This window comes from Pleurodeles waltl, chromosome 7 (genome assembly GCF_031143425.1).
Source record: "Pleurodeles waltl isolate 20211129_DDA chromosome 7, aPleWal1.hap1.20221129, whole genome shotgun sequence".
NCBI lineage: Eukaryota > Metazoa > Chordata > Amphibia > Caudata > Salamandridae > Pleurodeles > Pleurodeles waltl.
Window position 1 is genome coordinate 16447459 of NC_090446.1, and position 21297 is coordinate 16468755.

Here is a 21297-nt window from a genome sequence, read left to right on the forward strand (position 1 = left end):
ACATCGACCCTGTTACATGGCTAATTGCACTTTTGCTGATACGTTTGACTGGCAGTGAACTTCTTTTTTCTTTTGCGTGTCTCCTTCACGCTCATAGTGTGGCACTTTGAATCGTCTCCCTTATGTGTAACTGTTTTACTCTTCATTTTCAATTTATGTGGCAGGAAAAGTCCGGTTAGGAGTTTACAAAGCTAATACCTCTAACTCAAGCGAAAGCGAGACCCATTGCATTGCAAATGCTTGTTTGTGGTTGCATGAAATATATAATATAACCAGTAACTTTCACCTAAAACGAGCCAGGACTATTGGCTTTGTCAATGGCGGTTAGTTGGATAAGATAAATAAGCAACAATGGCTTCATTGTGTATAAAATTGAAAATGCTTCAGTTCTGAAATGATGAGACTGTGACGGGACCATGATGAGTGTATTTAGAGTTACATCAAAGGGGGCACAGTGGGGTTCTGCTGCAGAGTTAGGATTTTTTTTCCATCCGATAGGGGACAGAACTGCAGGTGCTGAGCTCCTGCAGGACCCGGCCCACTTAAAGCCCGGCAGTATCTTATACTTTTTTGCTCTCTTGAGGGACGGCCGCTTGGAGATGTAGGGGAGCAATTTACCCCTCTGATGGAGCCCCCAGTCCATTTATATTGTGCACATGCATCGTATACAAATCTGTAACTTGCATGTGCATTGCGGCAGGCACATTAACCCTCCAGGCTATCTCATGATGAGTTACTAGATTGCAGACAGCAGACCTACAGGTGCGGGGGCCCGAACACACTCCAAGCGTCCTCTTGAGTTTTGAACTTGCTATAGGACCCTAAGACTAAAAGGACTAGTGAAAGGGTATTCCTACGGGCAATTGTAACTTCTATAATAGTATCTGAGGGTGAGACCATCCGGTGTACTTGTATTGCGGGCGAGGTCGCCATGTTAACGAAACATTCCACAATAACGATGTGAGTGAGAGGCCTTTTTACACACAAAAAATGTTGTGTGCGGTGTAAGCACACAGAGTAAACATGAAATAAAATTGTAACTAAGCCTTTATAGATATTGTAAGATTTAATGTTTCTTTCTAGTGTGCTACATCTCGGTGAATGGGATGCAAACTGATTTCTGCAGCAAGTGCATTGACCAACAGAGTTGTCTTACTGCCAGTGCGCCCTGAAAACTGCTGGGTACACAAAGACCTTTGCAGCAGGACCCTTGAGATAAAATAACATGCAGTCTGTTGGTGACGTATTTAATAAGCCAGATCAGATTCACATCACATATGTTCCTGCTGCCAATGTCTGAGGTCAGAGTTTGTAAAACAAAACTACACGTGTAAATTGAGTGTCAGACACCTGCCCCTGGTGTCGCTGCCCCTCGGGGTCCAATGCCAACTCCGCTGTCGCCACTTGAGCCCCGGATTGTGGGACCCCAGAGTCCTTTTCCAATCTCTATCGCTGCCTGTATCTAATTACCACGATCAGCCGGTGCCACTCAGCAGTCGCGACATGCCCTGGCCACGGAGCCGAGGGTCACCACTGTTTAAAGGGATATTTGCCCCCATCAGCATGAAGCCTCTGCTGAGCAGAAGCGCCAGTAAAACATGAGGCACCACCCGGGGGGCTTGTAACGTGAGACAGCTCGCGATGATGAAATCTGGAGCAGGGTGAAATGGGGTGACCGCGCCAGTGCCAAGAAGCCCTGCGCTGCGAGTGCTTAGCGCGCAGTCCAGCCCGGAGGGTCCGCTGTGACAGCCCCCTGGGCCCTGTCCCTCACCCCCACCTCCATCTCTGCCCCCCCAATCCCAGGCCAACTGGCAGGACGCAGAGGATGGCGGGAGCTGGAAGGTGCCGGGGTACCTCCCAGAGTCTACCTCTCCGGCCCCGCCAGCCTCACACAGGGGCAGGCGGGGGAGGTCCGCAGGCTCCTCCTCCACCCCCCTCGGGGGCCCTCCCACTCGGAGCACTGACAGCACCCATCAAAAGCGCCGCAACTTGTGAGCAGATGTCCGTGGAGGATAAACCTGGGAGCGCGCAAAGCACCGGGCATGGGGCGCAAGGGCACCTCCGAGGTAAGAGTGGGGCACCGGCATGGGGCGCAAGGTACCTCCGAGGGAAGGGTGGCACCGGGCATGGGGCGCAAGGCACCTCCGAAGGAAGGGTGGCACCGGGCATGGGGCGCAAGGCACCTCCGAGGTAAAGGAGGGCCCCGGCATGCGAGGGAAGGGTGGCACCGGGCATGGGGCGCAAGGGCACCTCCGAGGTTAGAGTGGGGCACCGGCATGGGGCGCAAGGCACCTCCGAGGGAAGGGTGGCACCGGGCATGGGGCGCAAGGGCACCTAAGGGGTAAAGGGGGCACCGGGCATGGGGCGCAAGGCTCCTCCGAGGGAAGAGTGGCACCGGACATGAGGCGCAAGGGTACCTAAGAGTTAAAGGGGGCACCGCGCATGCGGCTCAAGGGCACCTCAGAGGTAAGAGTGGGGCACCGGGCATGGGGCGCAAGGGTACCTCCGAGGCAAGAGTGGGGCACCGGGCATGGGGCGCAAGGGTACCTCCGAGGTAAGAGTGGGGCACCGGGCATGGGGTGCAAGGGCACCTTCGAGGTAAAGGGGGCAGCGGGCACGGGGCGCAAGGGCACCTCCGAGGTAAAGGGGGCACCAGGCATGGGGCGCAACGGCACCTCCTCGGTGAAAGGGTGCGAAGGGCATGGGGCTAGCTCAAGTGTCACTCCGAGGTAAGGGGGCACAGACATGGGTCCCAAATGCCCCTGCCAGGCGCTCCTGAACCTCCCGGGTACGGAGGGGCGGAGGGCAGACGGCGTTACTGCATCTCCTGGATAATTAGAGAGGAGGGTGGGCACCTACAATCCCCAGGTGAGGAGTGAGGGCACGAAGCAAGAGGGGCTCCCCGCACCCCTACGTGAGGAGTGAGGGACCAGGGCATGAGAGCCCCCAGCACCCCCAGGTGAGGAGTGAGGGACCAGGGCAAGCGGGCCTCCCTGAACCCCCCCTGGTCTAGAGTGAGGGGCCTGGGTAAGAGAGGCTCCCTGAATCCCTACGTGAGGAGTGAGGGACCATGGAAGAGACCTTTCAGCACCCCATGTGAGGAGTGAGGGACCAGGGCAAGAGAGCTTCCAGTACCCCCAGGTGAGGAGTGAGGGGCCAGGGCAAGAGAGCTCCCAGCACCCCCAGGTGAGGAGTAAGGGACCATGCAAGAGAGCTCCCAGCACCCCCAGGTGAGGAGTGAGGGACCAGGGCAAGAGAGCTCCCAGCACCTCCATGTGAGGAGAGAGGGACCAGGGAAAGAGAGCTCCCAGCACCCCCATGTGAGGAGAGAGGGACCAGGGAAAGAGGGGCTCCCAGCACCCCTATGTGAGGGACTAGGCAAGAGGGGTCCCAGCACCCCTACGCGAGGAGTGAGGGACCAGGGCAAGAGAGCTCCCAGCACCCCCAGGTGAGGAATGAGGGACCAGGGAAAGAGGGGCTCCCAACACCCCCAGGTGAAGAGTGAGGGACCAGGCAAAAGAGCCCCCAGCACCCCCAGGTGAGGAGTGAGGAACCAGGCAAGAGGGGTCCCTGCACCCCTATGTGAGGAGTGAGGGACCAGGCAAGAGGGGTCCCAGCACCCCCAGGTGAGGAATGAGGGACCAGGGCAAGAGAGCTCCCAGCACCCCCAGGTGAGGAATGATGGACCTGGGTCTAGAGTGAGGGGCCAGGGAAAGGGTCCTTACGTGAGGAACACTATGGGCCTAATTACGACCCTGACGGTCATGAGACTGTCAGGTCTGCGGTGGCGGCCGGCAGTGAATACCGCCAAATTAGGAGTTTGGCCAAAGCCAAACCGCGAAGCCTCCATCCATCCCACCACATTACCGCATTCTGCTGGGCTGGAGGTGAGCACCTCCAGCACGGCGGAAGGCATGATACCACTAGTGGTATTATGAGGCACATCCACGCACTCACCTGCTCTCCCTGTTCACTCACACAAACACACACTTCCCTCCCCGTCCACTCACATAAACACACACATCCCTCCCCGTCCACTTACACAAACATATGCATCCCCCTCCCTGTCCACTTACACAAACACATGCACCCCCTCCCCATCCACTTACACAAACACATGCAGCCCCCTCCCTGTCCACTTACACAAACACGTACATCCACCTCACGATCCACTTACACAAACACATGCACCCGCTCCCCATCCACTTACACAAGCACATGCACCCCCTCCCCATCCACTTACACAAACACATGCAGCCCCCTCCCCATCCACTTACACAAACACATGCACCCCCTCCCCATCCACTTACACAAACACATGCACCCCCCTCCCCGTCCCCTTACACAAACATATGCATCCCCCTCCCTGTCCACTTACACAAACACATGCACCCCCTCCCCATCCACTTACACAAACACATGCAGCCCCCTCCCTGTCCACTTACACAAACACATGCACCCCCCCATCCACTTACACAAACACATGCACCCACTCCCCATCCACTTACACAAGCACATGCACCCCCTCCCCGTCCACTTATATAAACACATGCAACCCCCTCCCCATCCACTTACACAAACACATGCACCCCCTCCCCATCCACTTACACAAACACATGCACCCACTCCCCATCCACTTACACAAGCACATGCACCCCCTCCCCATCCACTTACACAAACACATGCACCCCCTCCCCGTCCACTTACACAAACACATGCAGCCCCCTCCCTATCCACTTACACAAACACATGCACCCACTCCCCATCCACTTACAGAAGCACATGCACCCCCTCCCCATCCACTTACACAAACACATGCACCCCCCTCCCTGTCCACTTACACAAACACATGCACCCACTCCCCATCCACTTACACACGCACATGCACCCCCTCCCCATCCACTTACACAAACACATGCAGCCCCCTCCCCATCCACTTACACAAACACATGCACCCCCTCCCCATCCACTTACACAAACACATGCACCCCCCTCCCCGTCCACTTACACAAACATATGCATCCCCCTCCCTGTCCACTTACACAAACACATGCACCCCCTCCCCATCCACTTACACAAACACATGCAGCCCCCTCCCTGTCCACTTACACAAAACATGCACCCCCCATCCACTTACACAAACACATGCACCGACTCCCCATCCACTTACACAAGCACATGCACCCCCTCCCCATCCACTTACACAAACACATGCAGCCCCCTCCCCATCCACTTACACAAACACATGCACCCCCTCCCCATCCACTTACACAAACACATGCACCCACTCCCCATCCACTTACACAAGCACATGCACCCCCTCCCCATCCACTTACACAAACACATGCACCCCCTCCCCGTCCACTTACACAAACACATGCAGCCCCCTCCCCATCCACTTACACAAACACATGCACCCACTCCCCATCCACTTACACAAGCACATGCACCCCCTCCCCATCCACTTACACAAACACATGCACCCCCCTCCCTGTCCACTTACAGAAACACATGCACCCACTCCCCATCCACTTACACAAGCACATGCACCCCCTCCCCATCCACTTACACAAACACATGCCCCCCCTCCCTGTCCACTTACACAAACACATGCATCCCCCTCCCTGTCCACTTACACAAACACATGCACCCCCCCATCCACTTACACAAACACATGCACCCCCCTCCCTGTCCACTTACACAAACACATGCATCCCCCTCCCTGTCCACTTACACAAACACGCACACGCATACACCCACTCACCCCTTCCATCTGCTCAATCGCACTCACCCCCATCCACTATCACTCACCCCCATCCACAAACACTCATTCACCCCACACCCCATCCACAAACACACACACCCACAAACACCCCCACACATCCCCCTGCATTCATGACATTCACACATGCACTCACACACACAGACACGCACACAACCACCTCTCCCCTGTTTGACGATCCACTTACCTCGTCTGTTGAGGTGGTCGTCCGGGAGTGGAACTGGTCCTGGCGCTTCCACCGCCAGCAGCGCCTCACCATCTGGACACCACCACACCGTATTACGGGTTGTAATATGATGTGTGGTCTCTTTATGGTGTGGCAGTACCGGTGGTGGTACGTCTCTGCACCGCCGACCGCCAGCACGACTGGTCTCAGAATTCCACCCGATGGATTCGAAATCAGTCATAATAGAGCGGTCTTTAGGCCCGCTCCTTCGGCGGTCTTTCGTGATGAGCGCCTATGTCAGGATGGACAGGTGAGGGCGCAGAACTCATGACGCCTCTGCAGCTTTCTCACCAAGGAAGGGACCCTGGGGCACTAGACAGGGGGCGCGCTTCCACCCCAGGTAAGGAGGGGACCCTGGGGCACTGGACAGGGTGCGCGCTTCCACCCCAGGTAAGGAGGGGACCCTGGGGCACAGGACAGGGGGGCGCGCTTCCACCCCAGGTAAGGAGGGGACCCTGGGGCACAGGACAGGGGGCGCGCTTCCACCCCAGGTAAGGAGGGGACCCTGGGGCACAGGACAGGGGGGCGCGCTTCCACCCCAGGTAAGGAGGGGACCCTGGGGCACGGGTCAAGGGGCACTCTTGCACCCCAGGTTAGGAGGAGATCCTAGGGCACGGGTCAAGGGGCACTCTTCCACCCGAGGTAAGGAGGGGACCCAGGGGCACTGGACAGGGGGTGCTCTTGCACCCCAGGTAAGGAGGGGACCCTGGGGCACAGGGCAGGGGGGTGCGCTTCCACCCCAGGTGAGGAGGGGAGGCTGGGGCACAGGACAGGGGGCGCGCTTCCACCCCAGGTACGGAGGGGACCCTGTGGCACAGGACAGGGGGGCGCGCTTCCACCCCAGGTAAGGAGGGGACCCTGGGGCACAGGACAGGGGGCGCGCTTCCACCCCAGGTAAGGAGGGGACCCTGGGGCACAGGACAAGGGGGCGCGCTTCCACCCCAGGTAAGGAGGGGACCCTGGGGCATGGGTCAAGGGGCACTCTTGCACCCCAGGTTAGGAGGGGATCCTAGGGCACGGGTCAAGGGGCACTCTTCCACCCGAGGTAAGGAGGGGACCCAGGGGCACTGGACAGGGGGGTGCGCTTCCACCCCAGGTGAGGAGGGGAGGCTGGGGCACAGGACAGAGGGCGCGCTTCCACCCCAGGTAAGGAGGGGACCCTGGGGCACAGGACAGGGGGCGCGTTTCCACCCCAGGTACGGAGGGGACCCTGGGGCACAGGACAGGACAGGGGGGCGCGCTCCCACCCCAGGTACGGAGGGGACCCTGGGGCACAGGACAGGGGGTTCCCTGGCACCCCAGGTAAGGAGGGGACCCTGGGGCACGGGTCAAGGGGCATTCTTGCACCCCAGGTTAGGAGGGGATCCTAGGGCACGGGTCAAGGGGCACTCTTCCACCCGAGGTAAGGAGGGGACCCTGGGGCACTGGACAGGGGGTGCTCTTGCACCCCAGGTAAGGAGGGGACCCTGGGGCGCAGGGCAGGGGGGTGCGCTTCCACCCCAGGTAAGGAGGGGAGGCTGGGGCACAGGACAGGGGGCGCGCTTCCACCCCAGGTACGGAGGGGACCCTGGGGCACAGGGCAGGGGGGCGCGCTTCCACCCCAGGTACGGAGGGGAGTCTGGGGCACAGGACAGGGGGCGCGCTTCCACCCCAGGTGAGGAGGGGAGACTGGGGCACAGGACAGGGGGGTGCGCTTCCACCCAAGTACGGAGGGGAGGCTGGGGCACAGGACAGGGGGCGCTCTTCCACCCCAGGTGAGGAGGGGAGACTGGGGCAGAGGACAGGGGGCGCTCTTCCACCCCAGGTAAGGAGGGAGCACTGATCCCTCAGGTAGACAAGGGAGGCAGAGAGAGGTATGTGTCTCACGCGGGTGGCGGGGTTCAGGGCGCTGCTTTGCTGCCACAGGTGCGCGGTATCAATCCTGGGTGTGTCTGAGCTTGTTTTTCATTTCTGTCAGGTGTGACCCCCTGGCTATCTCACGTCAGTGAGGATGAATTACACACCCGCCCCTCCGATCCCACAAGGTGCCGTGTTTGCAGCTCTCCCACCTCGTTCACGTGCTCCCACCTCCGGGTCCAGCGCCTTCTGGGCGCTATCAGGTGTAGTGCCTGGTCACGGGTACACACACTAGCAGCGTGAGCTGCTCACCAGGGTGTATTTCCGTGCAGGTTTCTCTGGGTGCGCCCCGCTGTCCCATGAAGCCTTCTCGCCCCCTCCTTTCCCCCCCACACACACAGCAGGTCTGAGGCTCTCTCCACGCCCAATATCGCCATATTTCACACTCAAGCGCCTCAAGGCACTCGTCTGCGTGGCTTTGTCTGTGAATTCTCACTTTCACACACAACTGTGCGTTTGCATTTTATGTGCGGCCTCCGACTCCTTGTGAATATATTTGAATTATTCTTATCACAACATTTTATTCAAAGTGTTTTTGTGCAATAATTCGGGGATGTATGCAATATTTAACAAATAGCGTTCTGTGCATACACTGGTCAGCTCCCAGTTCAGCAATTAGGCAATGAGACAGAATATTGATCGAAGTGCCGCTGTTCACACAGTTTAATACAGGGGGAGCCAGGATTGGGGAGCCCTTCTTCAGGATCCTGAATATGCCATTCATCCACCAGGCCACCTTCGAGCACTTCTGCTCTGAATACTTTGGGCTTCATTTACAAGACATTGATGCATCGGACTTGACGCCCCCGTCTTCTTGCGCCAGCCCTGGACCCCCTCACGATGCTATGTTAGCGCTGTATTTATGATACAGCACTCGTGGCGCACATGGTGCTGAATCGGAGCATTGCGGGACTAGCGTGAAAAAATGACTCTACCCCAGCAATGGGGGGGAGGGGGGGGGGTTCAATGTTATGAAGCAAGAGTCACTTTATTCACGTGCTCTGAGCAGACATCAAAAACGCTGCGGTGGTGCAGCCCAACGCAGTGGAATCTTGTAGATGTTTCTGTGCCAGTTCTGCATGGCTTTCAATGGAAGAGCATACATTGGGGCATGTTTACAAGCCTCTTCCTGTGTCACGTTAGCATCATTTTTTTTGTTTACGCTAATGTGACGTTAGGAAGGCTTTTTGGCCAGGCCATATTTACAATGTGGCGGATTGCTTGCAACTTTGAACCCCCTTGACCTACATTGCACCCACAGCAGGCATAATGTATGGACGTTCTGGGGCTAGGAGGCCCACAAAAATGGTGCAATGAAATCTACAAGATTTCACTGTGTCATTTTTGGCGTAATTTTTAACGCCTGCTCAAAGCAGGCGTTAAAATGGCGCACCCATAGAAACCTGTGGGCCTCCTTGCACTTTGCTGCACTAGGGTCAACTAGGGCAGCACAGCACCACAATAGCATAAAAAATGTTGACGCTATTGACCTAACGACCACCGTGGTGCACCGTATTGTAAATATGGTGCACCCGTAGTGTCGTTAGGTGGGGCATGGGCAATGCATCACCACGATGCACCAGTTTTGTGTAAATATGCCCCATTGTACTTAGCGGAGGTATAAGGTGGCGCAAGGCTTTACGAACTGGCGCAATGGTCCAATTGTACCAGTTGTTAAATGTGGCGCAGTGTAGGGGACCGCTTGCGGCGCCGCAGCGTAAACAAAGTGCGACACTACGGTGGCACTAGGCGCTTGTAAATCTGCCCCTTTGTGTTTCTGAGTAGCTCATGAGTGCAGTCTGACTGTTTCGGGGGCACCTTTGAATGAGTATCGCGTTTTGGAATGACGAGGGTGAATTTTGGGACACATCCATTTGTATTTTGTGTGAACTCTGTGCGGCGCTGGTTTTCCCAATGATGTGCAATGAGTGATCTGGTGCAGGAAATGTTGCACCCCAGGCATCTGGCGTCTGGGCTGCCGGGAGCAGCGGAATCTATATGGGATTTGAAAAATATTGCCTTAATAGCAGGTTACTAAAGTTGTTGCTCAATATAAATCATGTGTTCCTTCGTCGCTTCTGCTATTTTTATTCGGGGTCATAGGTCAGGGGCAGGATGCCCTATAAAAGTCAGATTTAAGCTGTAATCCGTTTGCGTTTACATTAAGTGTGACCCAGGAGGCACTTCACATCCTGCTGGCGGTTCTTATGTCATCCCCGGGCCTGTCGGGACCGCTCCAGGCCCGGGTTAATTTGCAGAGGGGCAGCTCCCTCTCCCTGAATATGCTATCGGGCGGGGGCAGTTGTGGAGTGAACACGACAGAGATGGGGAGAACTTTAACGTACACCGAGGATGTCTAATTCAAGTCTGCGTAAACCCCGAGGCCTCCTCAAGACCACATCAAAATCTTTAGAAAGTAGAAGAGCACCACCCATCCCCTGCTCCCCCCCACCCCCCCGGGCGCTGGGGTCGGGGGGGCGGGGCGCTGGGGTCGGGGTAGGTAAAGGACCAGACGGGGCGAGGCGGGCTCCAACGAGTTACAGCCAAAAGTGCCGACTTTGAGGCTGGGGCACCAGGCTCGAATCTCGGCGCCGATCCAACACCCTGTGATTTGGGGCAAATCATTTAATCCCACCATGCCTTAAGAACAAAACAATATGCCCTTGTGTAATGTAAGTGCCGCTCGTGTAAAACGCGCAAATGACCTAGCGCCGACTTCGCCTTCTATCAAACTGCAAAAAAATCTAAATCTTAAAATGTGCTGTGCACAAAATTATGTCACTGAAAGAAGGGTTATTTTACTGTAGATTTTGCTGAATCGATCAATTCCCCGCCAACAGGTACCAGGCTAATTCGACACGGTTTATGCGTTAAATAAATGATGTAATTTATATAAAAAAATTCTCTCGAACCAATTTTCCCTAAACTTATTTTTTTTCAATCGTGGTTTTGCGGAATAGCTCCCATTGGATCAAAATATCCCCCCCCCCCCCCTCTGGATATTGATGGCTAACGTTGTGCTCAAGTAATGTCTGCTCAGGGATGCATGCATTATGCAAATGAGCGTCAGACCCCCTTACACACTGTCCCCCAGAGACAATGACTTCAAGTGGCGCGGATACAAAGCAGAGCATGAGTGATATTGCTCAGTGGGCTAATGCATCGGGTGTAGACATCTGTATGCAACACTTTGCACTAGCTTGACACTCAGCGGGGCCGGCTTAGCTATTCATCCTCGTAATGTCGGTGAACGAGTGCAGAGGGAGAACGCGGGATGAGAGTCAGATGAAGAGACAGGAAGAAGAGGGTGGTGGACGAACGAGGCGCGAGATGGTCTCAAGACAAGGCGCCCCAAGTGTGGCAACCCCAGAATTTGACAGCACCAATGGTGGTCTTCTCACGAAAAACGTGTGGTCTCACAAGGGAAATATTAATATTCCAATAATTGCCCTCTGTAGGCTCTGAACGAGGGACAACGAGACTCCCCCAGTTTAGGAGAATTAGTGCTACTTCAGGGTGGGGATAAAAGGCACACCCCTTCAATTCCAAAACATTGCATAAAGGCTGGGATTAAAGGATAGCGCAATACCTAGAAGTGAGAAAAGCAGAACTACAAGTCCCAGCATGTAATTTCATATCCGACAGGAGGACACATAACAGCATCTCCCATGCGAGCAAGGGTCTTTATTTTTAAGACCCAGTTTTGTGCCTTGCGTCTTAAAAAAATAAAATAAAACGAACGTTGTCTGAAAAACGTGGTGCAATATACCTATTTTGTTGTGCCGTAAAATTGAAAAAAGACACATATACTATGAAAAAACACCAACAAAGTTATGTCTCCAATTTACCTTCCAGCCCATGAATGCCCAGTTTAAATGTTAGAATAAACGCTTCTGCTGACTTTAGCTTTTTGCATGTGCGAGTAACGACCTGAATTTCCACGAAGCTAACTTAGCCTTTCCCCGTTCTAAAGGCGATTATTCACTGCCACTGAACCGAGCCATGGTCCTGGGGGCAGAGAGCAGTGCCAACCAGTGCCACACAAGGGCCCGCGACCGGCACTCACTCTCGGCGTTTGCAGAGTCAGGTGCCAAGGAGTGATGCGAGGTACCGCGGTCCCGGGGGTCCCAGCATCAAAGGACGGCAATGGGGGATGCGTGGAGAAACCGACTGCACTGAATACCCGGAGCGCAATGAATGTGCGGAGATCCGGTTACACTCTCCAGACAAGGCCGAGTAATCCCTCTCGACTGATAGTAAACAGTTTACATTACCCGAAGGGCCCAGTTAACACCATTTATAAAGTTCTGCTGCATCAGCGCGAGCCATTTCCCTGCCCCCACTCCCTGAAAACTTCCCAAACTTATTAAAAATATCAAGCAGTGTAGCGCTGCGTGAAACGACTGGGCGCTGCGCCGAGCGACCCGGAGAACATTGTACCGTGTTACGAACACTGAAGAGCTGTGCGGGACAAAGGCCGAGCTGTGCCTCCATGAGCTGTGTACTCCGGAAACACCCTTCCTGACTGATGTTCACGAGGGCGAGCTGCGTCCAGTGTGGTAATGACACCTCATGTGTGGAGATGTCAGTGGAGTGACTGTCCCTGGCTTCACTTGGTGCTGGGAGGAGGTCTTTGTAGGTACGCCATCCATGTTAGCACATATTCTGTCCTTGTCTCTCCTTCCTCGTCCCTCATTCCTCACCCCTCACTCCTCGTCCCTCTTTCCAAATCCCTCATTCTCCACTTGCCAATCCTCGTCCCTCGTTCCCTATTCTCCATCCCTCACTCCTTGTTCCTCAATCCAAATCTATCATTCCTCATCCCTCGCTCCTCATTCCTCATTGTCCACTCCTCATTCCTTACTCCTAATATCTAATTCCTCATCTCTCATTTCTCATTCCTCAAGCCTCATTCGTAATGCCTCAGTCATCACCTTTCATTCCAAATACCTCATTCATCTTCCCTAACTCCTCGTCCCTCATTCCAAATTCCCTATTCTCCATGCCCCACTCCTCATTCCTCAATCGAAATCTATCATTGCACATCGCTCACTCCTCGTTCCACAATCCAAATCTATCATTCCTCATCCCTCACTCCTCATTCCTCACCCCTCACTGCTCATTCCTCATTGTTCACTCCTCATTCCTTACTCCTAATACCCCACTCCTCATCTCTCATTTTTCACTCCTCAAGCCTCATTCCTAATGCCTCACCCTTCATCCCTCACTTATCACCCTTTATTCTAAATCCCTCATTCCTCATCCCTAACTCCTCGTCCCTCATTACAAATTACATATTATCCATCCCCCACTCCTCGTTCCTCCATCTAAAACTATCATTCCCCATCCCTCACTCCTTGTTCCTCATCGTTCACTCCTCATTCCTAATGCCTCATTCCTCATCCTTCATTTCTCACTCCTCAAACCTCATTCCTAATACCTCCCCCTCACTCCATCCCTCATTCTAAATTCCTCACTTCTTGTCCCTCTTTCCAAATCCCTCATTCCCCACCCCACACTCCTCGTTTCTCAATCCAAATCTATCATTCCTCATCCGTCACTCCTCATTCCTCATCGTTCACTCCTCATTCATAATGCCTCATTCCTCATCCCTCACTCCTCGTCCCTCATTCTAAATTCCTTATTCCTCATCCCTCACTCCTCGTCTCTCTTTCTGAATCCCTCATTCACCATCCCTCACTCCATGTCCCTCTGTTATGATTCCTCATCCTTCAACCCTCATTCCTCATTCCTCACCCTTCACTCCTCAGTTCTCATCCCTCAGTGCTCATCTCTCACTCACCAGCCCTCGTGTGTCACCCCCTTTCCTCTTCTCACTTTCCTCATTCCTCACTTCTTGTTTTCAGTACTCATCCCTCACTCGTTATCCCTCAGTCCTCATCCCTCACTCCCCATTCTTCTGTCTCACTTACGCTTCATCTCTTATTCATCACCCATAATGCCACTCACTCCTCATACCGCAGTCCCTCACCTCCATCTCTTTATCTCTCACTCCTCATCCTTACTCCTTATCCCTCAGTCATAACCCCTCATTCTTCATCCCTCACCCTCAGTGGTCTGCCCTGCTTCTCCCACAAGAGGGATGATTTACGTGGACAAAGGATGGGGTTCTAACTGGACCCCGCCCTCTCGACTTTAGGACAACCTCACCCCTTATGCATTTGTTCCTGAAACCTGGGTTCTCAGTCCCTCCACTTCTGCCTCACTCTTTGCGCCCTCCTGTAGTTTGCACTTGTAATCACCAGGTCAGCACGGATTCCTGCAGATGATGCATCGTCCACTGAGCCGCCAGAGCGACTTACAGGGGAAGATTCTGCAGGGGCCCCTTGTGGCCCTCAGGGATATACTTAGAGATGCGGGGCCCGGCTCACAAAGGTAAACTTAGACCAGAAGTCTACGACTGTCGATATTCAACAAGGTAAGTTACAGGTAGTGTCTTTACACCCGCACTCGGGCGGATCTACGCACCAACTACGAAGAGTCTGCCCGAGTTTGAGGATTACACCCCGAGTGCAGAGATTACACTGCAAATGCGGAAATTCCAGCCCAGGTGCAGAGATTCCACTCCGAGTGCGCAGATTCCCCCCCGAATGAGGATATAAAGATACTACTCATAACTTACCTTAGTGAATATCGAAAGTCGGAAACTTAGACTTCTGGTCTAAGTTTACCTTTGTGAACAGGGCCCATCATGGACCTCAGCTTCCTTTCTATGAGCATCTGGGAGGAGATGCTCGATTACCAGGCAGTACAGGCAGGATGAATAGAGAAGGGGCGAGATATAAAGGGGGCGGGTGGCCAGAACAGGCCCCCAAACCCATCTGGTCAGCATGTAACCAGGCCTCCTCTAGTACCAGAGCCCCTACTGAGGGCCGATAACAATGGGCCTTCAGAAATCGGGTGGATATGGTGCACCTGTAATTTCAACAGGGTGGAGTGCACAAATTAGTGTGTACTAATTTGCACACGATTCCAAGCTGGAAATAGGAAAAGGGGATTAACAAACTAATTATGGCTGTTAACCTCCATTTCAAGATACAGGTTCAGCTGCTGCATTTCAAGGAAGCAGGCAGCGCCACTGGTACCCACAGTGCTTAATTTGTCAAATAATAGCTGCCAGGGCCCAAGCATATTTCTCACGAGACCACTGCCTCTCGTGCCACCTCATGTCCCTGCCAGTACTGCCAAATACCAGTACCATCACCTAGTTACCGTTACTGTCCTACAGAAGTAACAATTGTGACTGTACTAGGGGAGCCAGAGCTCTATGAATTCTCTGATTGAATTACTTTGAATCATACATTGATTTGTTCAACACTTATATCGTTTTTTTTTCAATTAGTCTGACAGTGCCACCATGTGGTGCACCGCAATAAACACCTGCCGCTTTTTTTAAATAAGTGCTGGTGCCGAGCATCGACAAACACTGGCACAAGTTAAGCACTGGGTGATCAAACAGTTGGGAGTTTGCACTCAAAACAACATTTGTGGTGGCATGGTGCCCATGTCCATGGCCTTAGCCTATGGTCTTACCCTTGGTTCCCCCTGATTAGATTCTTATCCGTTGAAGGCATTTTTTAAAGTCCCATATGGTTTCCCTTTGCATTGCACAGTCAGGAATTAGTCACTGGGGAGAGAACATGAGTGTCAGTACCTTTTCCAGGTCTTACCTTCTCCAACCCTGCACGGATGACACCTAACACCAGCCAACAAGAGACTGTCCTATTGAGCAAAACCACAGAGCACCCAGAAAATGCAACAACTCAACAAGGCTCATGTAAAACTAATAATTTGCTTAGTGTGCAAATTACGATGACACCTGCAAATAACCTGTTACAAGGGGAAGTGGGCATTCCAGGGAGTGAATATTTGGACGGTTTGTTCACGCGCATGATACCCAAAAATCTTCCTGACAATGTTGGAGATTGTTTCTTACAATGACAGGTGTACATAAGCAGGGATCACCCCATAATTTACTGTGGTATTATGAAACGGATTTTACCTCTGTACAAAATATTTTATGTCCTCCCTGACTACAGGGAGTGTTCGTGTGGGAGAGTGGCCAAAGTTTCACCCTCAGAAATCTCTTTGTTTCTTCTCATAGGTAAAAGCTTATTGTGGGTGCCCAGGAAATAATTAAAATGGATTGAGGATGGTTAGACGCATTATTCATGCTCACTGCATGAATAAAAAAAGTGTTATTGTAGTGTGTGAATGAAAGGTTACTGATTGGCATTAGGGAGCCTGGCCCTGATGAAGGCCAGGCATCTTTGTTGGGGTTGCACGAACAGCTGAAACATGTCAACTTGTAAGATGCTGGAGGAATATTAATCATCTCCGGGGCACCCAATAATAAAGTATTCCCTTTGACAAGAGTCCACAAGATTTGTAGATTGAAATTTTGGATCCTTCAGCATCCCCATGTAACCAGGGTGCTCATTCAGTACCAGAATCATTTTTGATGATGAGGCAGCCCCATGATGAAGCATGACACCTAGGTTGGGATCTGAGGGCTCCCCTTACGATTACCTACAGGGGCTGGACATTTTTCTTCTCAACGGCATATTGTTGAAGGGCTCCCCAATGGCAAATATTTCCAAGAAACAACACCACATGGAATATCAATCAATCAATCAATCACTGCATTTGTAAAGCGCGCTACATACCCGCAAGGGTCTCAAGGCGCTGGGGATGAGGGGGGCTACTGGTAGAAGAGCCAGGTCTTGAGGAGTCTTCTGAAGGCCAGCAAGTCCTGGGTCTGTCGTAGGATGGTGGGGAGAGTGTTCCAGGTCTTGGCGGCGAGGTAGGAGAAGGATCTGCCGCCGGCGGTGGTTTTTCGAATGCAGGGGACTATAAAACACAGAACATTCCGGTTCATGGTGATTGAACCCTATTGGTGCCTTATCGGACATTATGTTGGGGCAGAATTTTGGAATAGTCTGAAACCACTAATAGACATTTATTAGAAAGAGGACTGATGCTTAGCATTACCCCTGCTTCTGACAAGGATATTTTCAACTGTTTTAAATATGATGTCATATGGGCCCTGGCCTCAAAGGTAATATTTATTATTGTCCTAGTCACCCTTAATGGTTCTGGATTAGATATTGGTCTTATTGTGCCCTGAGGAAGGTGTACGGCGTCTGCCGGGCTACGCCGAAACATGCATCAACATGAGAGTGGTCATCTTAATATCATTAAAGGACATCGATTATGGTACAACAGGTCAGAGATGCTATTCACAGAGGAGACACAAAATGTGAAATGATCCATATAATGGATGGGAACTGATTACCAGGAGAGAGGAGGAAAAATATTTACACTTTGATATATATAATAAAATATATGTACTTATTAGGACAATGATGCTTTTCTCAATCTGATGATGAGCACATCTCTCTGTTATACACTGTTGATGTATATATATATATATATATATATATATATAAACAAATATTTTAAGGTGTGGTACAAATGGGGATGTGTAAGGTATGGACGATATTGGATACTTTTAGTAGGGCAGTAGTTGTGTGTGATGTAGAGAGGAAATGATGGATTTGTTTTTGTATAAAATAAGAATATATGTAACTAAAGAATTATATGTAACTGGGATGTGTTAAGGACATTTTGCTTTCAGAAATGAAAATTAACCATGCTCGTCGATATATACACAGGACTTCATAGTTATTTTGTGTATTTGGGGAATATTGTGATAATACCGAGTGAAGGTCCAGTTATTCTTTAATACTCTGGGGTATTTTGTTCACTCTTTCCCTGTTTCACTCCCCACATTCTCATCAGGGGCTCTTGAGTTTCTTGTCGAATGTCCAGATTCTACTTGGTGCCTCAGTCTTTCAGTTCCACATTGCCAGCTCGTGCCAGCCTCCACATTGGCACGTTGGTCCACACCATCCTCACCTCATGTGATAGGAAGAGAAGTTTCTGTGTTTTCCCCATGAATTTGCCCTGTGCTTTGATGCAATATGTCCCACATTCACCGTCCACCCAGTAAAGAGGTTTGTGATGTTGTCACACTGCAGATCAAAGCAACATGTTTTTTCCTTTATATGTTTCAGTTTTCCTGCGTCAGACTTCGTCAGACCATGTGACCAGGGAGGGGTTGTAAGTGTCAGACCTTAGTTTGATACAGATTGGCATGCAGGCTGCATACTGAATATGAGTTACAAAGCATAGTGCCTCTGAGGGCACAACTTAGGGAGTCATGGAGCTGGAGTGTGCCGAAGACATTGATACCATACCTATCAAGTTCTAACGCAACACCGAGAGCCACATTGCTGAGCTGAGGGAAAGGAAAGGGCAGGAATGCACCGTATTTACCATTCTATGGCGCATTCCAGGCCATTACTAGTGCTGGCGCACTTTGAGTGCCTAGCTCCAATGCAGGCATCCTTGTGTCATGTTGCAAGGGTGTCTGTGTTCTAGACAGGATTGTTTTTCTGTGCAGGAAGGGACACTTTCCTGCACAATAACAAGCCTGGAGGGCATTTCCTTTTTCTATGTGTGCTGCAGAATGCAGCACATGTAGAAAGAGGAACAAATGAGGGGAAATAAAGATATTTCGCCTTGTTAAACCTCCCCTGGGAAGGAGTAGCATTTTGAAGCCTTCCCAAGTCTACCTCTAATGGAAAATCTGGGAATGCACCAAAATCTATAGATGGATGTGTGGGAACACCCACGCTCCACGCATGGAACACCTCCCTGCCACAGAGTAATGCAAGGCAGTGATTTGTGCTGCCTTGCGTTACTCCTGATTTATCAAGCCATGCAGGGCTACGTAAGGTGCCTTGCATAGCTTGATATATCTCACTTAGGTTTGGCGTCACCCTTGCGTGGTGCAGGGCGATGCAAAACCTCAATAAACCTGGACCTGGATCTCCTGTAGCTCAGTCTGATGGTACTAATCATTCTTCAGGTGATGATACAACTGCTGATTCTCTTGAGTGTGTCTAAAGTTTGTAAAACAGCACAGTTCCTTCCACTGCTACATCTGTCAGGTGGAGAACCCTGCTTGTTGGCAGGCTGAACAAGCACAGTATTTCTGTATCTAATACGATTAGCTTATTGTTGCAAATAGAAAAGTGGACTGCTCAACATGCAGGCCACTGGAAGCCCAGAGAGTAAATAAGTCCCAAGGCTTAAGACTTGCATTTGAGTGGTCAGAATGTAAAGTTGCTCATTACGGAAAAGACAAGTGAAAGCAACAGATGTCTCTAAAAAAAAAGCAGAGAACATACATTTTCAACAGTTCATGTCACTTTAGAGAGAAGTGCACAAGAGTCCTTGAAGAAAACTAAGGAAAACCAATGGCGTTTGATGTATGTTGCACAACAGGAAACTACATGTTTCCTTAAGTATATAAAATAGGAAAACATGGGTGACCATTTACTGACATGCCACTGGATGTACATGTGCAACAGCTTTTTGGATTGAAGCAGTGCTTAATTTGAGCTGGTGATTTCCAGTGCTGAGCACCGGCACTTATTTTTGAGAGCCAGAACTTACTTTAATGCCTCAAGCATTTACTGCGAGCAAAAGACACATATGGGAAAGACGGAAGAAAAGAAAAACGAAAATGCATCACAAAGGGAGAAAGCAGAGAGCTGCAAAATTGATCTGAAGGGGCAGGGAATGGCTGTAAATGGATTGAAGAGGCCCGAGATGGCTTCAGGATTACGCTGCCTCAGTATTCTGTGCGTGTGCATTTAACTGCAGTAGTTGCGTTTTTAAGAGCAGGGCTTTGGGCACTGGCATGTTTTTATTTACAAATTAAGAACCGGATTGATGAATATATACGTGATCTTCACTCTAACAATTCATGTTCTGATATTTAAGACCACATAGCTTCAGGCAGAAGGAAAAAAATAGGGAAAGGACTTATTGGAAAATAAACATAAAATATGCCTTTTTATTGATAGGTCAACCACTTTCAATGGAAAATCAGCGCATGTCCTTTGCTTGCGTGCCATGCTGCTGTTGCAATTGATTCTGGGGTGAATACATTTTTGTTTTCTTAACTGAGCTTGATGGCACCACAGCTTCTGCGACTGCATGTCCACACAAACATGGCTTCCAGTGAGGACTTGTCCTGAGAGTGTTCATTGCCCTGGCCTGTGATGGCTCATCTGGCATGCTTGGGATGTAGACTGGAGTTCCAAGGTATCTTCTGAATTGTATCCTGGTTTACTTCTCTGGCGGTGCAGCACTCATCACTTGGACCTGGCTGTGGGAGATGCAATGAGGGGAATTTCAGGTCTAAATCACTTTCAGATTTTCTTTGACAAGCTATATTTTGGGTACCAAGCCTCCGTTAAAAATCAGAGAGCACCGAGGCAGTGCGCAGCAGCAACTGAGCATCATTCTCTTGTGACCGGACATATACTTTCCTTTTGCTGGGTTTCTTCCAGTGAAAGGCGTATGAAGCATGTTTGGCAGAGCTTTAAGGCCATATGTACGAACACATTTTCCCATAGACACAAAATGGGTAAAACCCTTTGATACATCTGGCCCTTCCTTCCCTAAACCAGCATTTTTAGCAGCTGTTGCAAACCATAAAACATGATTCCTGAGACAGAGCTAAACATGCGTCTTTGACAGTCTTATTCCCTCTTGCTCATTCTTAGAGAATGTTGCTGTTGTGTTGGATGAACTAATAGAATTAAGGGGGTTATTCTAACTTTGGAGGAGTGTTAATCCGTCCCAAAAGTGACGGTAAAGTGACGGATATACCACCAGCCGTATTACGAGTTCCATAGGATATAATGGACTCGTAATACGTCTGGTGGTAAATCCGTCACTTTTCCGTCACTTTTGGGACGGATTAACACCTCCTCCAAAGTTAGAATAACCCCCTAAGTGTTTTTCTTGCCAGTTTCATCATAGAGCTCTCCCCAATGCTTATAAATTGCTGACAAAGTCAGACAGGGTATTTGAATCCTTCGTTAACGTCCAAAACCGAAGAGGCCATGGAAATCTGCAGCAGTCATTCTTTGATGGGTGTAGACCAGTGCTTAATTTGTGCTGGTGTTTTCTGGTGCTTCGTACTTATGACAGTCTGCCACATGGTAGCGTTGTCTGTCTGCATTAGAGATTAGCACAACAACACTTGTTTATTAACTTACTATGCATTAAAAGTGACCGATACCTGCCACCCCAGCTGATCTCATACCTTCCGGCGCCTGGAATAGTGTGCATTGTCACACTTCTAGGTGTGTGATGGCAGTAGTTGTGTTGGTACTGTCATTGGCAGCACTGGCAGGGGCAATGAGTGGTGCAATCACCAGTGCCATCCTGATGAGGGTACCCGAACTTTTTTTTTTTTACAAATTAAGTATTGGTGTAGACCTATACTAAA

The 21297-nt window shown here is 51.1% G+C and overlaps 1 protein-coding gene across 4 annotated transcripts in view; it reads left to right on the forward strand.

Moving 5' to 3' along the window:
- The first annotated feature begins 1709 nt into the window (after window positions 1-1709).
- The window catches only part of LOC138303562 (kell blood group glycoprotein-like), a 265259-nt gene continuing 245671 nt past the window's right edge, over window positions 1710-21297 (forward strand). The window contains exon 1 of one of the 4 annotated variants that reach the window (XM_069242815.1): window positions 1710-2066. In XM_069242815.1, coding sequence (XP_069098916.1) covers window positions 2043-2066 — 24 coding nt within the window. In that variant the 5' untranslated portion in view covers window positions 1710-2042. Of the gene's footprint in view, window positions 2067-2230; window positions 2258-21297 lie in introns of those variants that run through there. The other 3 variants (XM_069242817.1, XM_069242818.1, XM_069242816.1) reach the window with 3 other exon arrangements.